The 21057-nt window shown below is 41.4% G+C and overlaps 1 protein-coding gene across 1 annotated transcript; it reads right to left on the minus strand.

Annotated features, from left to right (window-relative positions):
- Positions 1 to 1706: 1706 nt before the first annotated feature.
- LOC124146457 (inositol-trisphosphate 3-kinase A-like) lies at positions 1707 to 19067 on the minus strand. The gene is made up of 8 exons (XM_046516750.2): positions 18841 to 19067; positions 10960 to 11050; positions 10673 to 10813; positions 9889 to 10016; positions 7315 to 7464; positions 5580 to 5681; positions 4670 to 4741; positions 1707 to 2459 (listed from the first exon to the last, which is right to left on the minus strand). Exons 1-8 carry the CDS (start codon positions 18982 to 18984, stop codon positions 2256 to 2258), a joined length of 1032 nt encoding a protein of 343 aa, XP_046372706.2. The 5' UTR covers positions 18985 to 19067; the 3' UTR covers positions 1707 to 2255.
- Positions 19068 to 21057: the final 1990 nt, after the last annotated feature.

Consider the following 21057-nt stretch of genomic DNA (forward strand, 5'->3'; position numbering starts at 1 on the left):
TACGCATGTAAGTGTGGCCAACTGAGATTCTATGCTGCAGTTGAACATGGATTCTCCACGCCTATTATGACTCCCAGCCGTCCTTGTTTATCCCTTAATGCCGAGAACCAGTCAGGGTAACACCTAGTAACATCCTATGACGTCTTTTGGTATGACGGCCAGGGGATGAACCGGCAAACGCTCCATCCACTAATCACGGAGGCGGTCCACACGCCCACACATTGGGTTTGTTGGTTAATTGTTCAACGCCGCACTCAGCAATAGTCCAGCTATATGACGGCGGCCTGTAGATAATCGAGTCTGGACCAGACAATCCAGTGATTGTCATCACAAGCATTGATCCACGCAATTGGGATACGATGACATGCATGGGGGGGGGGGGAATCAACAAACAATCAACAATTTGGTGATATTATTTTTATTGACAGCAACTTTAAATCTATTGTGTCAACAAAAAGGAAAAATAAGTTTCAATGTTTCCATTACTTACATTGATTAATGACCCCAAATGTTGATCATGAAGTGATCATTCACAGCTCAAAAATGTCAGAACTAACGCTGCAAACGTGAACCTTGTGACGTAAGCCTTTGGCGTTCTCTTGTCAGAGATCATATCATTGCTTACCACCAACCCATACATTGTTTTAACGATGCACAGTGTAAAGTTCCTCCTAAATATTTGCATTATCCTTTTTATTATATTTTTGAAGAAAATCATTTATATGTACATGTATGACAAGTTTGACAAGAATATGACACACAATGCCTACAGTGACAAAACTATGGGTTTTAGACAAGCACAATCCACACAAATAGCTATGGGATAGACCGTGAAAAAGCACGAGACAAGAACGTCAGTGCGGAGATTCTGTGATCCCTCAAAACTGACTTCAAGATCAGTGTCCTGTTCAATCTTCAGCATGAGATTACTTTATTTATCACGAGATTACTTCTTTATTATGAGATTACATCTTTATCACGAGATCACTATTTATCGCGAAATTACTTCTTTATCACGAGATCACTGTTTATCGCGAAATAACTTCTTTATCACGAGATAACTATTTATAGTGAAATTACTTCTTTATCACAAGATCACTTTACCGCCAAATTACTTCTTTATCACGAGATCACTCTTTAGCGCGTAATTACTTCTTTATCATAAGATCACTCTTTATCTCGAAATAACTTCTTTATCACGAAATCACTGTTTATCTCGAAATTACTTCTTTATCGCGAGATTACATTTTATCATGAGATTTCTTCTTTATCGCGAGATTACTCTTTATCACGAGATTAGTTCATCAGACAAAACTCCCAATTAGTCCATACACAAATTACAAATTGCAGATATGATCTTTCAAATTTAATATAGCAAAGGCAGATTAACAATATACACTAATATTCCTTTGTTAGTTCCCTGTAAAATACGTGACACTATCTGAAGCTCAACTAGTGGAGCCATTGCCAGTTACAGTTAACACCGAATATAATGAATCGGATGAAACGAATAGACGGATATAACGGACTGATTTTGAAGACCACAGGAGTTGCATACAGAGGTGACTATACATAACAGATAATCATACTAGTATACACTTCAGCTTTGGAAGACAAGAACCATATTCACATTTATTTCTTCAAATTGTATCTTTACAACGATTGATAACTATTCCTTTCAATACCTTCAATTTAAAAAAAAAAAATTATCCATAAATCGGACAAAGTCAATATAAATGGCAAGGGCCCTGTTCTACAAAGCGATCGTAGCGCTATGTCTGTCGTAAGTCTATGTTAAAGAATTGGAGTTACGATCATCTTAGCGCTAAGATCGCTTTGTGGAACGGGGCCCTGCAGGAGTCCATTCCACAAAGCTATCATAGCGCTAAGGCGAGCGTAACTCCCATAGTTTAACATAGACTTACGAATGTCGTTGATACGATCGCTTTGTGGAACGGGGCCTAGGAACTTACATCAAATTTAAGATGGGGCCCGTTTCACAAAGCGATCGTAGCGCTACGACTACCGTAACTCCTATACTTTAACATAGACGTACGACCGTCTTAGCTCTACGATCTCTTTGTGAAACGGGCTCCTGGAACTGTCAGAAGTCTAAGATGCGAGATGGAACATGTGTAGGGTACGGAGGTACAAATAGGAGGCCGCATCATGACACCGAGTTACACAGGGAAATCAGCTGGACGCTGGACGTTACTACAAGGTAGTGCGGTAGATGCATGTCTCTTCCCTGACCTTTATGTGGCATTGGCCAGTTCCGTGAAGATAGCAATGAGATTTTCAAGGCCTTTGAGATACTCGTCCTCGTGGTTTCCCTCCACCCATGGAGTCCGATGGTCGATCTTCACTCCCGCCGGCAGGGCCAGGGTCTTACCGAAATCTATAATCCATATGTTGGCTTTCTCTGAATCGTGCACAAAAAGCAGGGAACTCCCGACCAACTGAAACCGGAGTGAGTGAGTGAGTGAGTGAAGTCAACATATACCAAAGGGCAAGCTTGGCGACTTATCCTATCGTCTGTTATGTTTTATACACATCCACAGCCACACCACCATCAAAACCCACATCTGCACCCACAACGGCATCAACACTCACACCTGCATCCACACAAACACCATCTTCCCGAGGCAAGAGAGTTAACTGACTATAAAAGTCCAGTTTCCACCCTTGCCGAACTTGGCTGGTATTATGGAGTTACATTTTGGCTGGACTAACGAGTCTATACATAGTCCAATCAAAATTGCGCACCGAAATCGAAATCCGGTTCGTAAAGTGTCATGCAGATTTCGGTCGCCTGCGGGAATTGCAAAGCATGTGCACTGCTAACTGGTTGTCAACAGATATTTTCTAAATCTTTTCATGCTTTTAATCAAGATGCTCACGTGTTTTGATGCACTTCGCGATGTAAGATTCGTTTTATCACAATATAGATCTTGATTATTAATCAGATCGTCTTGACTGAGCGCCACCGTTTTGTTTGAAGCAAATGTAAGTGATACGAGAGGTTGAATCTGATTGGTCCATAGGAGAGGCATCGAAAGGACATAACACGTAATAGCCACTGGTGGCGCTACGATCGAGCCCAGGAATTCCAGCCTAGTTCGGCAAGGGTGAAAACTGGACTTTTAAAGTCAGTTAACTGTCTTGCCTCGGGAAGATGCACAAACACATCTACAACACACACAGTCACAGTCCTATCAACACTCACATCCACACGAACAGCCATGGTCTCATTAACGCTCACATCCATACTCACAACGTCATCAACACACACACACCTGCACCCACACAAACACATCTACAACACACACAGTCACAGTCCTATCAACACTCACATCCACACGAACAGCCATGGTCTCATTAACGCTCACATCCATACTCACAACGTCATCAACACACACACACACCTGCACCCACACAAACACACTTACAACACACACAAACACAGTCCTATCAACACTCACATCCACACGAACAGCCATGGTCTCATTAACGCTCACATCCATACTCACAATGTCATCAACACACACACACCTGCACCCACACAAACACACTTACAACACACACAGTCACAGTCCTATCAACACTCACATCCACACGAACAGCCATGGTCTCATTAACGCTCACATCCATACTCACAACGTCATCAACACACACACACCTGCACCCACATAAACACATCTACAACACACACAGTCACAGTCCTATCAACACTCACATCCACACGAACAGCCATGGTCTCATTAACGCTCACATCCATACTCACAACGTCATCAACACACACCTACAACACACACAACCACAGTCCTATCAACACTCACATCCACACGAACAGCCATGGTCTCATTAACGCTCAGTTCCATACTCACAACGACATCGACACACACCTACACCAACTCGCACAGCCACACTTAAATCAACGCTCAGTTCCATACTCACAACGACATCGACACACACCTACACCAACTCGCAAAGCCACACTTAAATCAACGCTCAGTTCCATACTCACAACGACATCGACACACACCTACACCAACTCGCACAGCCACACTCAAATCAACGCTCAGTTCCATACTCACAACGACATCGACACACACCTACACCAACTCGCACAGCCACACTCAAATCAACGCTCAGTTCCATACTCACAACGACATCGACACACACCTACACCAACTCGCACAGCCACACTCAAATCAACGCTCAGTTCCATACTCACAACGACATCGACACACACCTACACCAACTCGCACAGCCACACTCAAATCAACGCTCACATCCATACTCACAACGAAATCTACACTCTCACATCATAACCACATCCACATCCACGTAGTACATGTACACAGCTAAATGATTTAACGATACGCGATTTTTATAATAAAACACTCTGTCATTAACAGTCTTGGATAAGTTTTAGCGTGCGTGAGTATGGTTTTACGCCGCTTTTAGCAATATCACGACAGGGGACACCAGAAATGAGCTTTACACAATGTATTCATGCAGATAATCGTACCCGGGTTTTCGACGTGACGAGCGAATGCTTGACCCACTAGACTACCCCACCACCCCTGATAAGTTTTATAGACGAGAGGTAAGATTACAAGAATGGTAAGATACTTCCGAAAACCTAAAACAACCAATGCCGCACCTCATGCTGACTGAAAAACTCTGACGATTCTTCAGCAGCTTTGATTGCCTCCAGACGCTTAAGGTAGGCCTCCTGTAAATACAAAACACCATCATCGATACGTTATAAATATACAAGCCGAAATCAGTACCCGGCCCGTTAACCCCTCCTACACTAGGCTACTGCCGTGTAATCTCCTCCACGCCAGAACAGAACTTTATTCACTCAAGGCTACAAAGCATAGCATACTGAGGTAATTGTCAGATATCAATATACAGTAATATGGCGACAGATTACACTTATATTAAACATACTGATTACTTGACAGCACAATCTAGAAAGGGAAAAGAATTTATAGATGTCAACTTATTTATTAGGAGGATCACGTTTCGGAGTATATGCTTACTCCTTCATCAGATGAATGAATTACCTGATGAAGGAGTAAACATATACTCCGAGCCGTTGTCTTCCTCATAATAAAGAAGTTAACATCCTTAAATTCTCTTCCTTATGTGTATCACTTCTAAATACCTTTCAAAGACTTGAAAATCCAGAACGTTTTATTTACTATAAGAGTATTTTTACTTTTAAAACAATTTATCATATTGTACATAGAAGGCATCTTTAGACAGTAAAATGGCAATAATTTCTTTCTTATATCGACAAAGCATTCGGAAACAAATAAATAGTGACGATTGTCTCCAATGTCATAAGATTGGAATAAGAAACATTGAAACACTCCCTTCTCTATCAATCCCTGTCCGCCATGTCACCCCCACCCACCTCAAACACACACACCAGTACTTCGCCCTTACCAACCCCCACTCCAGTACCTGGCCGTATCTACCCCTCCCAAATCAGTACAACGCCCCGACCCCCACCCCCACATGCACACACCCGCGCAACAAACACACACACTCACACATCTTACCAAGGCGATCTTATTTCCTCCAAGAAAGAATCTAAACTTCTCTCTCACTTGGTTGCGACGGTTCACTCGTTTGAAGTCCTTACTGGAACTGCCGTCATCTTTCTGCAGGAGACATCCATAAACACTGACATTGTGAACAACGACGCTTTGAATATTTTTGTCATTTATATCACAGCCTGTAGAGTGAATACTTTTTCATTCATATCAAAGCCTGTAGATAGGAAAGCCTGAAGTAATGCAGGTCTAGGACGTTTAACATTTTGTGAACATACGAGCATGGATCTGTTGCTGCCAAATATCATAATCAGGGCAAATCTGGGATTTGAACCCATGATCATAGGATTCTGGAACGCCTAAGGGACGCAACACTGCACAGATTGAGGAACTTTAGACGACTAGGTCATTACAATTAAAATCAGATATCTTAGTTCTCGCGACCGCTAAACAAAGATCTGAGGACGTCCCAATACGGGTCACGTCAGCACGGCCTTTAATCCAACCAATCAGAGCGTTGCTTACCAGGTGCCGTTGTACAATGTGATCTTAGCGCTAAGGTGATCGTAACTCTCATACCTTAACATAGACTTACGACAGCGGTAGCGAGAACAAAGATCAGATTTTAAAGAAATTGGTGTCATCAGTGGCCTTAAACATTCAGGGAAATCAGCTTGTCTGATGACAAAAATAAGAATGATGCGATGGTTCAGTTGTAAATTTCATTTGTAGCTCTAATTAATGGGGTTTGTTTTTCGTAAAATGAGCTTGAAATAACTTGCCCTTATATTCACCTATGGTCTTTTGTTTTTAATAAAAACTTGAGCTACAAACGCCAGGAACATTTTGTTTTCATTTGTAATTTAATATTAATTAATATAAAACGTTGATGATTGGGAAACATTTTACAGCGAGAACGTAATTACTGGACTCGAGATTTTCGGGATGAGGATAAAAAGTTGCAACATGACGCCGGAAAAAAATACAACAATATGTAAAAACAGTAATCAATGAGTTGAAGGAAAGAAAACATTAGACAAATGAAAGTAACGTGTAAGACACAAGTCCCTACGAAGCATACATACTACACAAGAAGTGTCACTAGAAAGGTTCATGTCAGCTTGTCGTTATTTCATGTATATACAATAGTCAATTCTCAATACATAAAGGGGTTAGAAGTGACTACGTTTCTAAGGTGCCACAAATAGTAGTAGTAGTAGTAGTAGTAGTAGTAGTAGTAGTCGCATCAGTGACAGTAATCTCTTATCACAAAGATATGTAGTTTATCGTGGATACTATCCGTTGTTGTTTCAATAATAATAATAATATTATTAGTAGTAGTAGTATCATCATTATTAATAATAATAATAATAATAATAATGATGATGATGATGATGATGATGATGACGACGTCGACGATGATGATGATGATGAGTGAATGAGTGAGTATGGTTTTACGCCGCTTTTAGCAATATTCCAGCAATATCACGGCGGGGGACACCAGAAATGGGCTTCACATATTGTACCCATGTCGGGAATCGAACCCAGGTCTTCGGCGTGACGAGCGAACGCTTTAACCACTAGGCTACCCGACCGCCCCTGATGATGATGATGATAATAATCATCATCATAATGAAGAAGGAGAAGAAGAATTTCGTTCATTTATTCATTCAGCCATCACCGATTCAGCCATGTCCAAGACATTTACATTATTTCAACATGCAAAACTTTCGTATCATACCCGAATTCCCTCGATGCGGAATGAGAGATTGACAGAGGAACTCATCTCATCTCTCCATCTCAGGTACCTAGCCTTGGTCACACCCCCTTTCTCCCTCTCCTCTGGCGTCGGTGCATCTGGGTCAAGATCAGTCATCTTCCTGTAAATGTCCTTGAAACAACCGGAAATGAAGAATAAAACACGACACGTGCAAAGGCTATACAGAGGTCAAAATATCCGGCTAATCACGTTTCTAGCCATGCGGAACTAATGCCCTTCTGACTGAAGCCTGATCGGACCCAACACGCGAAGAAAGTTTCATCATACCAGTGGCAACATTATTAATTACCTGTCACGTGTTTCGCGCAAATTCACATTCCGTCCCCCGTATCTTGGTATGGGAGAGATCAATCGATTCATATCCATTAAAACATACCTACACGTCAATCCACTATGCAATTCTGATCGAAGGTACTCCCACATGGGTCGGGAGATTTCTTCTGATTGGTCTGTCATTGAGGGATTTATTGCCAGTGAAACCATACACGGATAAAATTAATAGCAAGACGTAACGGTAACAGTGTATGACATTGTCAAGACGCTGTAACCGTTCAAGTATGACATTGTCAAGACGCTGTAACCGTTCAAGCATGGCATTGTCAAGACGCTGTAACCGTTCAAGCATGGCATTGTCAAGACTCTGTAACCGTTCAAGTATGACATTGACAAGACGCTGTAACCGTTCAAGTATGACATTGTCAAGACGCTGTAACCGTTCAAGTATGACATTGTCAAGACGCTGTAACCGTTAAAGCATCCCATCTATAGAACGGCGTAACCGTTAACCTATGACATTGACAACACGGCGTAACCGTTCAAGCATGACATTTACATAAAGGCGTAATCTTTGACCAGAGACCATATACCGGTATATGGTCTCTGCTTTGACGTATGACATTGACAATACGGCGTAACCGTTCAAGCACGACATTTACAAAAAGGTTTAACCGTTAAGGTGTGACATTGACAAAACGGCGTAATCGTTCAAGCATGACATTTACAGAAAGGCGTAACTGTAGAAGCATGACATTTACAGAACGGCCTAACCGTAGAAGCATGACATTTACAGAAAGGCGTAACTGTAGAAGAATGACATTTACAGAAAGGCGTAACTGTAGAAGCATGACATTTACAGAAAGGCGCAACTGTAGAAGCATGACATTTACAGAACGGCCTAACCGTAGAAGCATGACATTTACAGAAAGGCGTAACCGTAGAAGCATGACATTTGCAGAAAGGCGTAACCGTAGAGGCATGATATTTGCAGAAAGGCGTAACCGTAGAAGCATGACATTTACAGAAAGGCGTAACTGTAGAAGCATGACATTTGCAGAAAGGCGTAACCGTAGAGGCATGATATTTACAGAAAGGCGTAACCGTAGAAGCATGACATTTACAGAACGGCGTAACCGTAGAAGCATGACATTTACAGAACGGCGTAACCGTAAAAGCATGACATTTACAGAAAGGCGTAACCGTAGAAGCATGACATTTACAGAACGGCGTAACCGTAGAAGCATGACATTTACAGATCGGCGTAACCGTAGAAGCATGACATTTACAGAACGGCGTAACCGTAGAAGCATGACATTTACAGAAAGGCGTAACCGTAGAAGCATGACATTTACAGAAAGGCGTAACCGTAGAAGCATGACATTTACAGAAAGGCGTAACCGTAGAAGCATGACATTTACAGAACGGCGTAACCGTAGAAGCATGACATTTACAGAACGGCGTAACCGTAGAAGCATGACATTTACAGAACGGCGTAACCGTAGAAGCATGACATTTACAGAAAGGCGTAACCGTAGAAGCATGACATTTACAGAACGGCGTAACCGTAGAAGCATGACATTTACAGATCGGCGTAACCGTAGAAGCATGACATTTACAGAACGGCGTAACCGTAGAAGCATGACATTTACAGAAAGGCGTAACCGTAGAGGCACGACATTTACAGAAAGGCGTAACCGTAGAAGCATGACTTTTACAGAAAGGCGTAACCGTAAAAGCATGACATTTACAGAACGGCGTAACCGTAGAAGCATGACATTTACAGAACGGCGTAACCGTAGAAGCATGACATTTACAGAACGGCGTAACCGTAGAAGCACGACATTTACAGAAAGAACATAGCACTAACATGAAAGGGTCGAGACAAACACTGAAGACACGGCTATCCATAAAGGTATACACGTGATATTTAACTTACTGTTTTACTGGCGTGTAGTTTTATGGGTATATAACGTGTTCTCTTCGCTACATGACCGACGTGACGTACAGTTTCAACTCACACACTAACCCATAAGAGTTTCTATATCTTAATGTTCTTTCAACTTACTGAATGCCAGTCAAATACTTCATAACATTAACATGATACAAAATGTGTAGGTTCATTATTTCGATAGGTTGACCGGGTGTGTATTTCAGGCCTGCTCTTATTAAAAGAATGTGAACAAACTCAAAATCAGGATCTCAGTTCTAAACTCTAAGATCTAAGATCTGATTTAAATGAAATTGAAAGGTTAAAGATACCTTTCTAAATACTGGGTTTTCCCTGGCGTTCTTCAACTCCTCCTCATGATAAGTGCGGCAGCCCATCTTTACGTCCATGACACACGGGCAGGTGAACCCACTCAACAAGTCCTGCAGTTGGAGGTAAGCTAGGGACTGTCAAGGTTCCACTGATACTGCACATTTAAAATATAAAATTCTGAAAATTCTAATATTTTGCACCCAAAAATACCCGTCCTGGAAAAATAGTAGTGTTTCACTTTTGGAGTTATGAATTGAATACCAATGCAATTGCACATAACTTTAAAATATTTAGTAGATATTATTTTCACTCCCGACTTAAATACGAAAATAAGAAAAGAACTGCAGTGGTTAAAGTGTTTAATGGCACAGCGAAAACCTGGTTTCGAACCACCACCCATTCTTGGTTAAGGGCGGTCGGGTAGCCTAGTGGTTAAAGCGTTCGCTCGTCACGCCGAAGACCCGGGTTCGATTCCCGACATGGGTACAATGAGTGAAGCCTATTTCTGGTATCCCCCACCGTGATATTGCTGGAATATTGCTAAAAGCGGCGTATAACCATACTCACTCGCTCACTCACTCATTTTTGGTTGCTGGTACATTGCTAAAAGCGGCAGTGAACTAACTAGCTAGCTAACTAAGTCACTACCTAACTAACCCACCTTCTCACGCCGAAATGTCCTACAGAAATAATAGTGACGTTGCCATCCATGTCCTGCTCTTATTGGATACAAATTTGCAGTTCGCTAGAACTGGCTTACTTATCAACACGGAAGAAGGATACTCTCCCCTTGTTTTTGGACCTCCCCTCTATATTCCGGGGTGAAGTCTTTAAGGAGATCACACTGTATATTGACGTAACACTGTCGTTCCCGCTCCAACAGCTTCTTGAGGACAGTCTGGGATTCTCCTGCCTGGAAACTGCCTGGAATATACGTGTGAACAGCGTATTCACAAGTGCAATGTCAGAACATTGCACTTGTAAAGTAAAATTGAAGAGAATAACCAAACATTTGGCATAAATTTATTTTTTGTCTGCATCTTTCATAATTATTATTATTTGATAACTACCTTGGTGTCCAGCGAGCTGTGTCCACAACTTCTTGTTTTTGCCCACTCCCACCCATTTGGCCACACTAGTCACCACACTCCATGGATTCATCTGAAACAGTTACACGATGGGAGCTGAATGATCAGCTCATTAACTGACGGTCAAAAGCGTGAGTGAGTGAGTATGATTTTACGCCGCTTTTAGCAATATTCCAGCAATATCACGGCGGGGGACACCAGAAATGGGCTTCACACATTGTACCCATGTCGGGAATCGAACCCGGGTCTTCGGCGTGACGAGCGAACGCTGTAACTACTAGGCTACCCGACCGCCCCTCACGGTCAAAAGAAGGTATACAACCATGTTTGATAGTGGCTGCAAATTGAAACCTGCAAGAAACGGTCCATCTATGCTTATGTATTTGATAGGGGTATCATAGTTGTGTTTTGGACCCTACTTATCGGCCGTAATAGGCGACTATGCTTGTCGTAATAGGCGACTATGCTTGTCGTAATAGGCGACTATGCTTGTCGTAATAGGCGACTATGCTTGTCGTAATAGGCGACTATGCTTGTCGTAATAGGCGACTATGCTTGTCGTAATAGGCGACTATGCTTGTCGTAATAGGCGACTATGCTTGTCGTAATAGGCGACTATGCTTGTCGTAATAGGCGACTATGCTTGTCGTAATAGGCGACTATGCTTGTCGTAATAGGCGACTATGCTTGTCGTAAGAAGCATCTAACGGGACCGAGTGGTCAGGCTCGCTGACTTGGTTAATGCATGTCATCGTTACCCAGTTGCGTGGATCGATGCTCATGATGTCAATCACTGTATTGTCTGTTCCATACTCGATTGTTTACAGACCTCCGTCATATAACTGGAATATTGCTGAGTGCGGCGTTAAACAACAAACCAACAAACAATAGTCAGCATGTGCATGCAATATACTAGTTTTATCTGGTATGCACTTAAGATACCGGTTTTATATATATATGGCACAAATATCATAGATTCTATTATATTCAGAAGAAACGAACACGATTCTTCAAAACACCTTAACTACATTCGATACGAGATTCTTAGTACGTGTATTCAAAATGGTGTTTTATGAGTTACAAACATATGGTTGATAAGCACAGAGACCATATACCGATAGCCCTTGTTGAGAGCAACGTTTATAACATAATTAAAGTGACGAGACGGCAGACACCCTGTTGGAACATGCTCGGTGTTCATCTGCACTCTCTCGGCCGTAGCGTGGCAGCCATACCGCTCCATGGAGGCAGTGGTTCTTCTCACAAAAAATACGCAAAAAAAGGACAGGTGGTGAGGTGCATGCACATGTTGGATTGCCTGCTTGGACAAGTCCGGACTAATACCGGTTTTATAGTATCCCACTGAGATACCATGTCGCATGGATACCCCACTCAGACGCAATAAACTGACTCCGAGCCAGCCGACTAGCTAGAAACTGGCTTTTAAACCCTTAATGCCGATCGCCAGGCAGGGTAACAACAAGTACCATCTTTTTACGTGTTTTGGTATGAGGCTGCCGACGACAACATGTGCTCGAGCACCAATACCAGGACAGTTTATGCTTTTTGATCGTTTGAAAATATCTTTCATGTTCCAATTTAGAGGCCAGATGATATACGGTGCCCGTTTTCTTTCGAAATATATCACGGATCGGGAAATTATTTTTATCGTGTGAACGGTACGAAAATATAATTACAACAATAATAATGTTGCAGGTGTTGTATTCATCAGTTATTACAAATTTGCACGAGTGAGATTACAAGCACATGCTGCTCCACGTGCGTCATTGCCTCAACGTGCCGCTTAATGTGAACTGGATATGGGACATTTTTTGTTATGTGTCGTTGTGCCCCGGAGGCGTGGCCTACTTTGCTGTAAGTAGATTTGTTCCATTAGTACAATTTGACTGACCTGAGTCAACCACGTTTCTGGCAACCAGGGATGACTAGATTCAGCCTTCGTTAACCAGCGTTAATCAAGAGGAATTTAGGTGAGGTGAAGTGAAATTTGGTTTAACGTCGCGTCCAAGATTATTGCACTTATATAGCGACGTGCATGCACGTGTGTGTGTGTGTGTGTGTGTGTGTGTGTGTGTGTTTGTTGCTGCTTGTACTAGTCCGGACTGATGCCGATTTATAGTGCTAGCTCACTGAGATACCATGCCGCAGTTTAACATGAATACGCCACTCAGACACAGTATACTGACTCCGAGCCGACCAGTCCTTGTTTTAGCCCCTTAATGCCGAGCGCCAGACAGGGTAACAAGTATCATCTTTTAACGTCTTTTGGTATGACGCGGCTGGGGATCGAAGCCCGGACCTTCCGCTCTCCGGGCGGACGCTCTACCACAAGAAGAGGAATTTAGGACTTTCCAGAAACAAAACGCATAAAATGCAACCTTGCTTATAACATTGTTAGCCTGGACAAGGAGAAACACAAAAGCCATTGCAATAAAACACATCCGTGAGAGGTTAACAAGTTTTTCATTGCTTGACAGCACTGCTGTTGTGCCTTTACTATTTTATGCAAGTAAACCGACAAGAAAATTCTAAACAACGCGGACACCATCAAATGAGATGCAAAATAATCATCAAAGTTGCATTATTGATTCTTAAGTATTTATATCAACAACCGAAAGTTCATTTTTCTTGACGCATATGAGAATACATATACACTATCAATACCTGGTTTATTGTATTCATTAAAATGCTTATATTCATGATTGAATCAGTAAATGAAACTAATTAGCTTTAATGGTGGCGTCACTTGGGGTAACAAGAGTGCTGCACCCCAAGGGTTTAGAATGTACTGGCAGCTTAAGTATGACGTCAATTAGTTAACATGAGCGAAAATTGGTCAACCAAAGTTAACTAAGTTCACCTGGGTCATTCAGGGTTTTGAAATATACTCACACGCAAAAGTGAGTTTAGATGCAAATTATATATATCATATAAATAATCAACAGATGGCAATCGTTTGTTTAAAATTGACACACCATTGTCATTGACCCAGGTTCCATATGGCAAACATGGAACAGTAGATTTTCAAGATGAAGGTCATAAATGCTCAAAAACTTGTATGGCCACCATTAGAGTCCACAATTGACTGGCGTCGTTGTCTCATGAAAGTAATCAGATCCAGAATTGGAATGTTCACCAACTCTGTCTGCAGTGCTTGTGCCAACTGTCGGAGGTTCTGTGGTTGGTGCTGACGTGCTGGCAGTCGTTGATCCGGTGCATCACATAAATGTTCGATGGGGTTTTAATCTGGAGGCCTTGAGGGACACAGCAGGACCCGGATGTTGTGGTTCCTGAAAAAGTCTTTTGTCAGTCTTGCCGTGTGAGGTCGGGCGTTGTCTTGTTGGAAAATGACGTTCGCTTGTTGCCTAATGGGAAGGACGTGTGGCCATCCGTGTAACGATATGCCGTTAACTTCCCCAGAACTTGCACCAAGTCTGTTCTATCGGTGTCACTGCCATTGCCAAATCTGTCCATTTTCTGAAGGCAGTATCGTTCATAACGTTCTCCGTAACGCCTGTAACGCCCGCACGGTGAAGCATAAACGTGACTCGTCACTAAACCACACTTGCTTCCATCGCAGTTGTGGCCAAACTCTGTGACCTTGACGCCATCGACGTCGCAGCCTATGATGCAGGTCCGTCAAAATGACACTACGTTTTTGATATAAGTGGCGTAGCCGAATGAATCTGTCCTGCGCTCTAGTCGTGAAACATGGTCGACCGGATCTGGGAAGGTCACGTGTTGTCCGTGTGTCTGATAACGGTTCCACAGTCTTGTAATGGTGCTTGGTGATACGTGAAAAAAACTGGCTACAGGTGAAGATGATTTTCCTGTTTGCAGTCGGCCGGTGGCGTTTATGCGAAGGGCTTCCATCAGTCGTGGCATGTTTTCGCTGTTCACTTGATGTAAAATTGAGATGTCATTCAAATGAAAACCCAACGTTTTTATAGCCCAACACGTGATGTTGCACGTGCATGTGATGTTGGTGTGTTTCGGCGCCAGGCTCTCACGTGGTTGTGATACTGGATAATCGTATCAGTAGCCTATCTGCTATTGTAAAGGAGCGATAGTATAGCAAGGTAACGCTACGAGTATATTTTTTACCATGTCAGATACATAGGATCTTTCGTATATCAGTCACTCAAGAGGTCGCATAACTTTTATCACGCTATGAATTGATATTGATAACATCAAAGACTCCTTTGTCAACAGAGCGGTTTTACGCTGACTGACAATATTACATCAATATCAAGGCAGGGGCACCCAACATTCACACATTGAACCCATGTTAGAAATTGATCCCGGCGACGAGCGAACGCTTTAACCATGAGGCTATATCCCCTTTTTCAGTGTCATCTCACCAGTGCTACGGGTATACGCCGACGTGGAGATTCTGGGTAGGAATATGAGACCCAGCAACGTATGCTTGTTGGAAGAGGCGACTAAATGGATCGGTTGGTCATCCGCGGTGACTTGGCTGGTTGTGTGATATCGTACCCCGACGTTGCGGGACATGTACATAGCTTTGGTGTTTGCTTGTTTGCACATCTATATGACGGCGGTCTGTGAATAATCGAGTCTGGACCAGACAATCCAGAGCATCGATCCACGCAATTGGGATACGTTGACATTCGTCAACCAAGTCAGCGAGCCTGACGATCCGATCTCGTTAGTCGCCTCTTACAACCAGCATAGGTTTTAGAAGACCACTTCTACCCCAGATCTTCTCGTGTTTGTACATTGCTAATAACACCAATCACTTGTTTGTCTGGTCCACACTCGATTAAGTACAGACCGCGTGATATAGCACGGCTATTGCTGACTGTGGGGACAAACAAAAACAAACAAACAAACAAACAGACACTATATGCAGTTTCGGTTCAATTGACTGGACGGTGATTCTCACGGTTACAATTAAACTGATAACTTCATGCTGATAACCTCTTGACTGTCCTATATTTGAGCAGGGTTAACCGAGCCATCGTTCAAGTCAGGCAATGCATACAAACTGACCCGAAGCTATTTGCAGACTCTGACGACTGGCATTGCCCTAATATCTATCGGTGATGGGAGTCAATATTGCGATGGCAAGTAGCCAGCAGTAATTTGAGAGCAAACCTTTACCGTAAACTACGGTTATAAGGGACCACTAATTTTAATTTCCTTATAACCTTGGTTCGTTATGAGCATATACACAGCATTTATACAGCAAATGGACGGGAGCTAAAAGCAGTTCGTTATATCCGTCAATTCGTTATAAGCGTGTTCGTAATAAACGTAGTTTGCTGTAATTATATACTTGATAAATTCAAATTACAGAATCGGCCATTATATAGCTGTAAAAGTGCTGACAAATCATTCATTTATTAACCAACCGCTTGTTCAACTCTAAGCAACAGTTTAATCAGGCCTACCCGTGCCGGTCTAACGCATTTGGGGTAAGAAGTTGAGTTGGCTCATAATATAGAATATAGTGACAAGAGACAGACGTCTTGTCTACTTTTGCCGCTACGATACATGCACAACGTGTATGGGTACCTACACTGTGTATAGAACGGTATATGGATACGCAATATAAACTGTATATTTACCTTTCTGTTTTGTAAATGTAACGTGTGTCGTATAGAATGTGACACGCATGCACACACACAGAGACACATTCAAATTGATTGCAGAAAGTTTCATCTCTCTCTCTCTCTCTCTCTCTCTCTCTCTCTCTCTCTCTCTCTCTCTCTCTCTCTCTCAATATTCTATTCATCATCATGGCTGTGACGGAGTAAATCAGGCTGGACAGGCTACCTTTCACTATATGTATATCCGGCGGTGTCCTATGTACAAATTGACGTTTCCTGAAATACATGATTATCCGATGTCGTGAATTTGCATCAACTGGGGAGTATGCCGGTGACATGTGCTACTGTCGGAAGAGAGGTGGGTTAGTCAATATGTGGACAAAAGCGTTAGAATCAATATATAGATATCTCAGAATTTACTGCAAGGATGACAATACTTCTGCGTTACAGAGCCGTCAAACTTGAAACGTTGCCTGTCAACCCTGATTTATACGTCTCCGGGGACAAACTAGGCCACGGCATGCACGCCACACCTGTATCACTGTACGTAAAATAGTGGGTCAAAGTGAATGGTATTCATTGTTTGCTTCACGGAGGAAGGCTACAGTATGCAATAACTGCACAACAAGTTATACGTATTTTGATACATGAGTTAACAAGTCATACGTATTTTGATACAGGAGTTAACAAGTTATACGTATTTTGATACATGAGTTAACAAGTTATACGTATTATGATATATGAGTTAACAAGTTATACGTATTTTGATACAGGAGTTAACAAGTTATACGTATTTTGATACATGAGTTAACAAGTTATACGTATTTTGATAAATGAGTTAACAAGTTATACGTATTTTGATACATGAGTTAACAGGTTATACATATTTTGATACATGACTTAACAGGTTATACGTATTTTGATACATGAGTTAACAAGTTATACGTATTATGATACATGAGTTAACAAGTTATACGTATTTTGATACACGAGTTAACAAGTTATACGTATTTTGATACACGAGTTAACAAGTTATACGTATTTTGATACATGAGTTAACAAGTTATACGTATTTTGATACAGGAGTTAACAAGTTATACGTATTTTGATACATGAGTTAACAAGTTATACGTATTTTGATACACGAGTTAACAAGTTATACGTATTTTGATACATGAGTTAACAAGTCATACGTATTTTGATACAGGAGTTAACAAGTTATACGTATTTTGATACATGAGGTAACAGGTTATACGTATTTTGATACATGAGTTAACAGGTTATACGTATTTTGATACATGAGTTAACAAGTTATACGTATTATGATATATGGGTTAACAAGTTATACGTATTTTGATACATGAGTTAACAAGTTATACGTATCTTAATACAGGAGTTAACAAGTTATACGTATTTTGATACATGAGTTAACAAGTTATACGCATTTTGATACATGAGTTAACAAGTTATACGTATTTTGATACAGGAGTTAACAAGTTATACGTATTTTGATACATGAGTTAACAAGTTATACGTATTTTGATACATGAGTTAACAAGTTATACGTATTTTGATACATGAGTTAACAAGTTATACGTATTTTGACACATGTGTTCACAAGATGAGTACATCTCATGGTGAGATGTGGTGAGATCATATATTTTTTTAGGAATGTTTGACTCTCCGATGAATCTTTTGGCAAGCATATGTTGTGTATAATGCAGTATTATAGTGACAGGATGGTTGTTTGGTCTCTGTCAGCTCTAGTTCTGATGTACATGGCTATGCATTACGCCCTACACAAGTACGGAGGCGGGGCATCTGTGAGGCTGATTCTCGAATATTGCAGGGCAACTGAAACTTAACCCTGGGTCAATAACCGGTGTTAATTTTACTACAAATATCACAAGAGCAGCCGTGCACAATGCATGCGTAACTTGTCAATACAATTAACATAATTCTAACGATTAAACATTAGAGACTCTATTCAATGGGTTGAAGTTTGATATACGCTCATTGGTTTCATAGACCTTGTGCATATAGATGACATATCAAGTACCCAACAAGCGTGGTATTTAATGGAGTTTAATAAAACCGGTCTTAAATGTACCCGCAATGTACATGCACATCTACCTGCCTTGGTCCCCAGTCAAGTGGAATGTGACATGTACAGGCAATAAACATATATGACGTAACGCTGTATAGTTTGCCTATTGAATACCATGACATGGGATACACCTGCACAAGGTACAAACGAGTATCTATCTACCTGTTTACTTGGGGGAGCATCCAAGTCGATGTCCACGGGACCCTCCCAATCGCTGAGATCATCATCAGAACCACCTGTGCTCGCCATCTTAACTGCAGCTGTCACAGATCCAAATAACAGACTCGGCAACGTGCATCTACACATACACTTCACAAAGTACCTGAGTTACACTGCAACCAGTTGTATTGGCTATAAAGAACGGGACCGGGCTGTCACTATAAATACATATACCATCTCGCAATGTTGACAGTCGTAAATGTGGGCGGTGGCGTTGCGTCGTGCGGAACGGCGGCCAAGCGGAACATACAGCCCGGTCATGGACTTAGATGGTATCCTCCCATCAGTTATACAGGCCATTTTATCTGATTCTGATGCTTTACATCTCATTAAGCCGCAGTTCTTGGTACCAGAGCAAGTGGAATAAATACACCCTATAAAACATAGAAATCAACACTGGGTGTATAATTATAAACTACCTCTTTAGACGCGTATTCAGAAGTGTATGGAACTTACTGAAATGTAATTCTGTACGATTCGATCTACATGCGATATATTTTATAGAAGGTTTATTAAGTGGCATAAGCAGTTTGTTATTGATATTAGTTGATTTAAGGTTTGTAAGGTAATTCATCGGCAATTGATAAACAATTGCAAAGTTTACATGATCGGTCTTCTTCAGGGCTCAATGGGAAGATTGTGATAAGTTCTGAATTTCAAAATGGATAGGAAGTAGAAGATGGTATTAGCAGGTACATTTCGAAAGATGGCAATAATTTATAATATTTTTAGTAAAGTTCTTTTGAGACCTTCTTTAAATGTGGCCTTGATTTGAGTTTAACGCCGCTTTGAACAGCCGATTAACGCCGCTTTCAGAGCGTGTCATTTAAACATGGAAAGAAAACCCGAAGCGATGCAGGTCTCAGGCGTTTACCACTGACAAATATTCCTCTCATCACAAGGGATACATTTGGGAGGATAAACGTAAATCTGAATTTGGCGTTTCGCAGATATTCATGAGACAACCGACCACCCATTACGACAGCATCGCACGATGACCCCGCCATGTCTTGACTGATATTCCTTATTGTTGCCTTGTAGTCATAGTTACAGTTTCTGTGGCAAAACTGTGTCCCACCTATTTGGGAATAAGATCCCTATTATAACTTTAATTATTGGCTTAAAATCGCTGTGTGGGGTAAGCAGGGGAGATGATTGTTGTCACGTGCTGCTTTTAGCCGCAGCAGCGGTCTTAGAGTTACAATTTGTACCTGCTGTGCCAACATAGCTAGGAAACCATATTTGTCGTATTGGCCGAGGGAAAGATGATTGTGTATTCCGAAATCTCTCATTAATGGATGACTCGAGGACACACGTTCGAGTGTTTGATGGCAATACAAAGAACATGAAACATTATACAATCTATTTTTATATTTGATACAACCCAAAGATATTAAAATAAATTTGGCCTCGGCAGGTAAGCTGAGCTATTAATTGGAACTCTAAGAGGATAACGTTTAGAATCCATCTTTGACAACTTCCAGTAAAATTCGAACGGTGAGAATCATATACGACTCATGATAGACTATAATCGTTGTAAGATATTTACGTTCAATATGCTCAATATGTTCAATATGAAAATTTACAGCAGAGAGATGCAAATACTTATTACACAATACCAGAATGTACCTTTAAGCTATTAATGTCCCACAACTCGCTCTCAATTTAAGCACGTTGCCATCGCAGACAGGGAGAAGGGTTATCTCCCCTTGGAACCACTGACACTTCCGGGGTGCGCGACGAAAATTGTAAACTTGTTAGATTTCTTGTATCAGGATAACAGGATGAATATTTTCCCATTGATGTGAAATTGGGGTTATACTTTTTAGAAAAAGTTGATTTAGGTATATGTTTCTGTGCTGCTCCATATGTAGTAAATGTTGTAATATTCTGTAGCTCAAGATATCCAAAGTGTAATTGGGAGCTTACTCAGTTGCCTACATTATACCTCGGAGCCCGGATATTGCAGAAAAATTCAATCTTTTCCATCGCATATAAACTGCTGGGCAAAACAACTGCTGAGTATAATACACATTATGAATACAACACCCGGTGTCTTGACTGTAACTGCCGGGGAAAGGAAAGTATACACTTGGAAACTGAATTGACCAAAAAATTAGAAACGATATTTAAACGTTACTAGGCTGAAAATAGTCGCCG

This window comes from Haliotis rufescens, unplaced genomic scaffold, assembly GCF_023055435.1.
Source record: "Haliotis rufescens isolate VD_foot unplaced genomic scaffold, xgHalRufe1.0.p SCAF_3, whole genome shotgun sequence".
Taxonomy (NCBI): Eukaryota; Metazoa; Mollusca; class Gastropoda; order Lepetellida; family Haliotidae; genus Haliotis; species Haliotis rufescens.

Excerpts from the sequence above, each read along its gene's own strand:
- LOC124146457 (XM_046516750.2), bottom strand. The coding sequence starts at position 18,984 with ATGTGTAGATGCACGTTGCCGAGTCTGTTATTTGGATCTGTGACAGCT. Across the intron at positions 10,814-10,959 it reads ACAGCTCGCTGGACACCAAG|GCAGTTTCCAGGCAGGAGAA; the intron begins GTAGTTATCAAA and ends CGTATATTCCAG. Across the intron at positions 10,017-10,672 it reads GGTCCAAAAACAAGGGGAGA|CTTACCTCCAACTGCAGGAC; the intron begins GTATCCTTCTTC and ends GACAGTCCCTAG.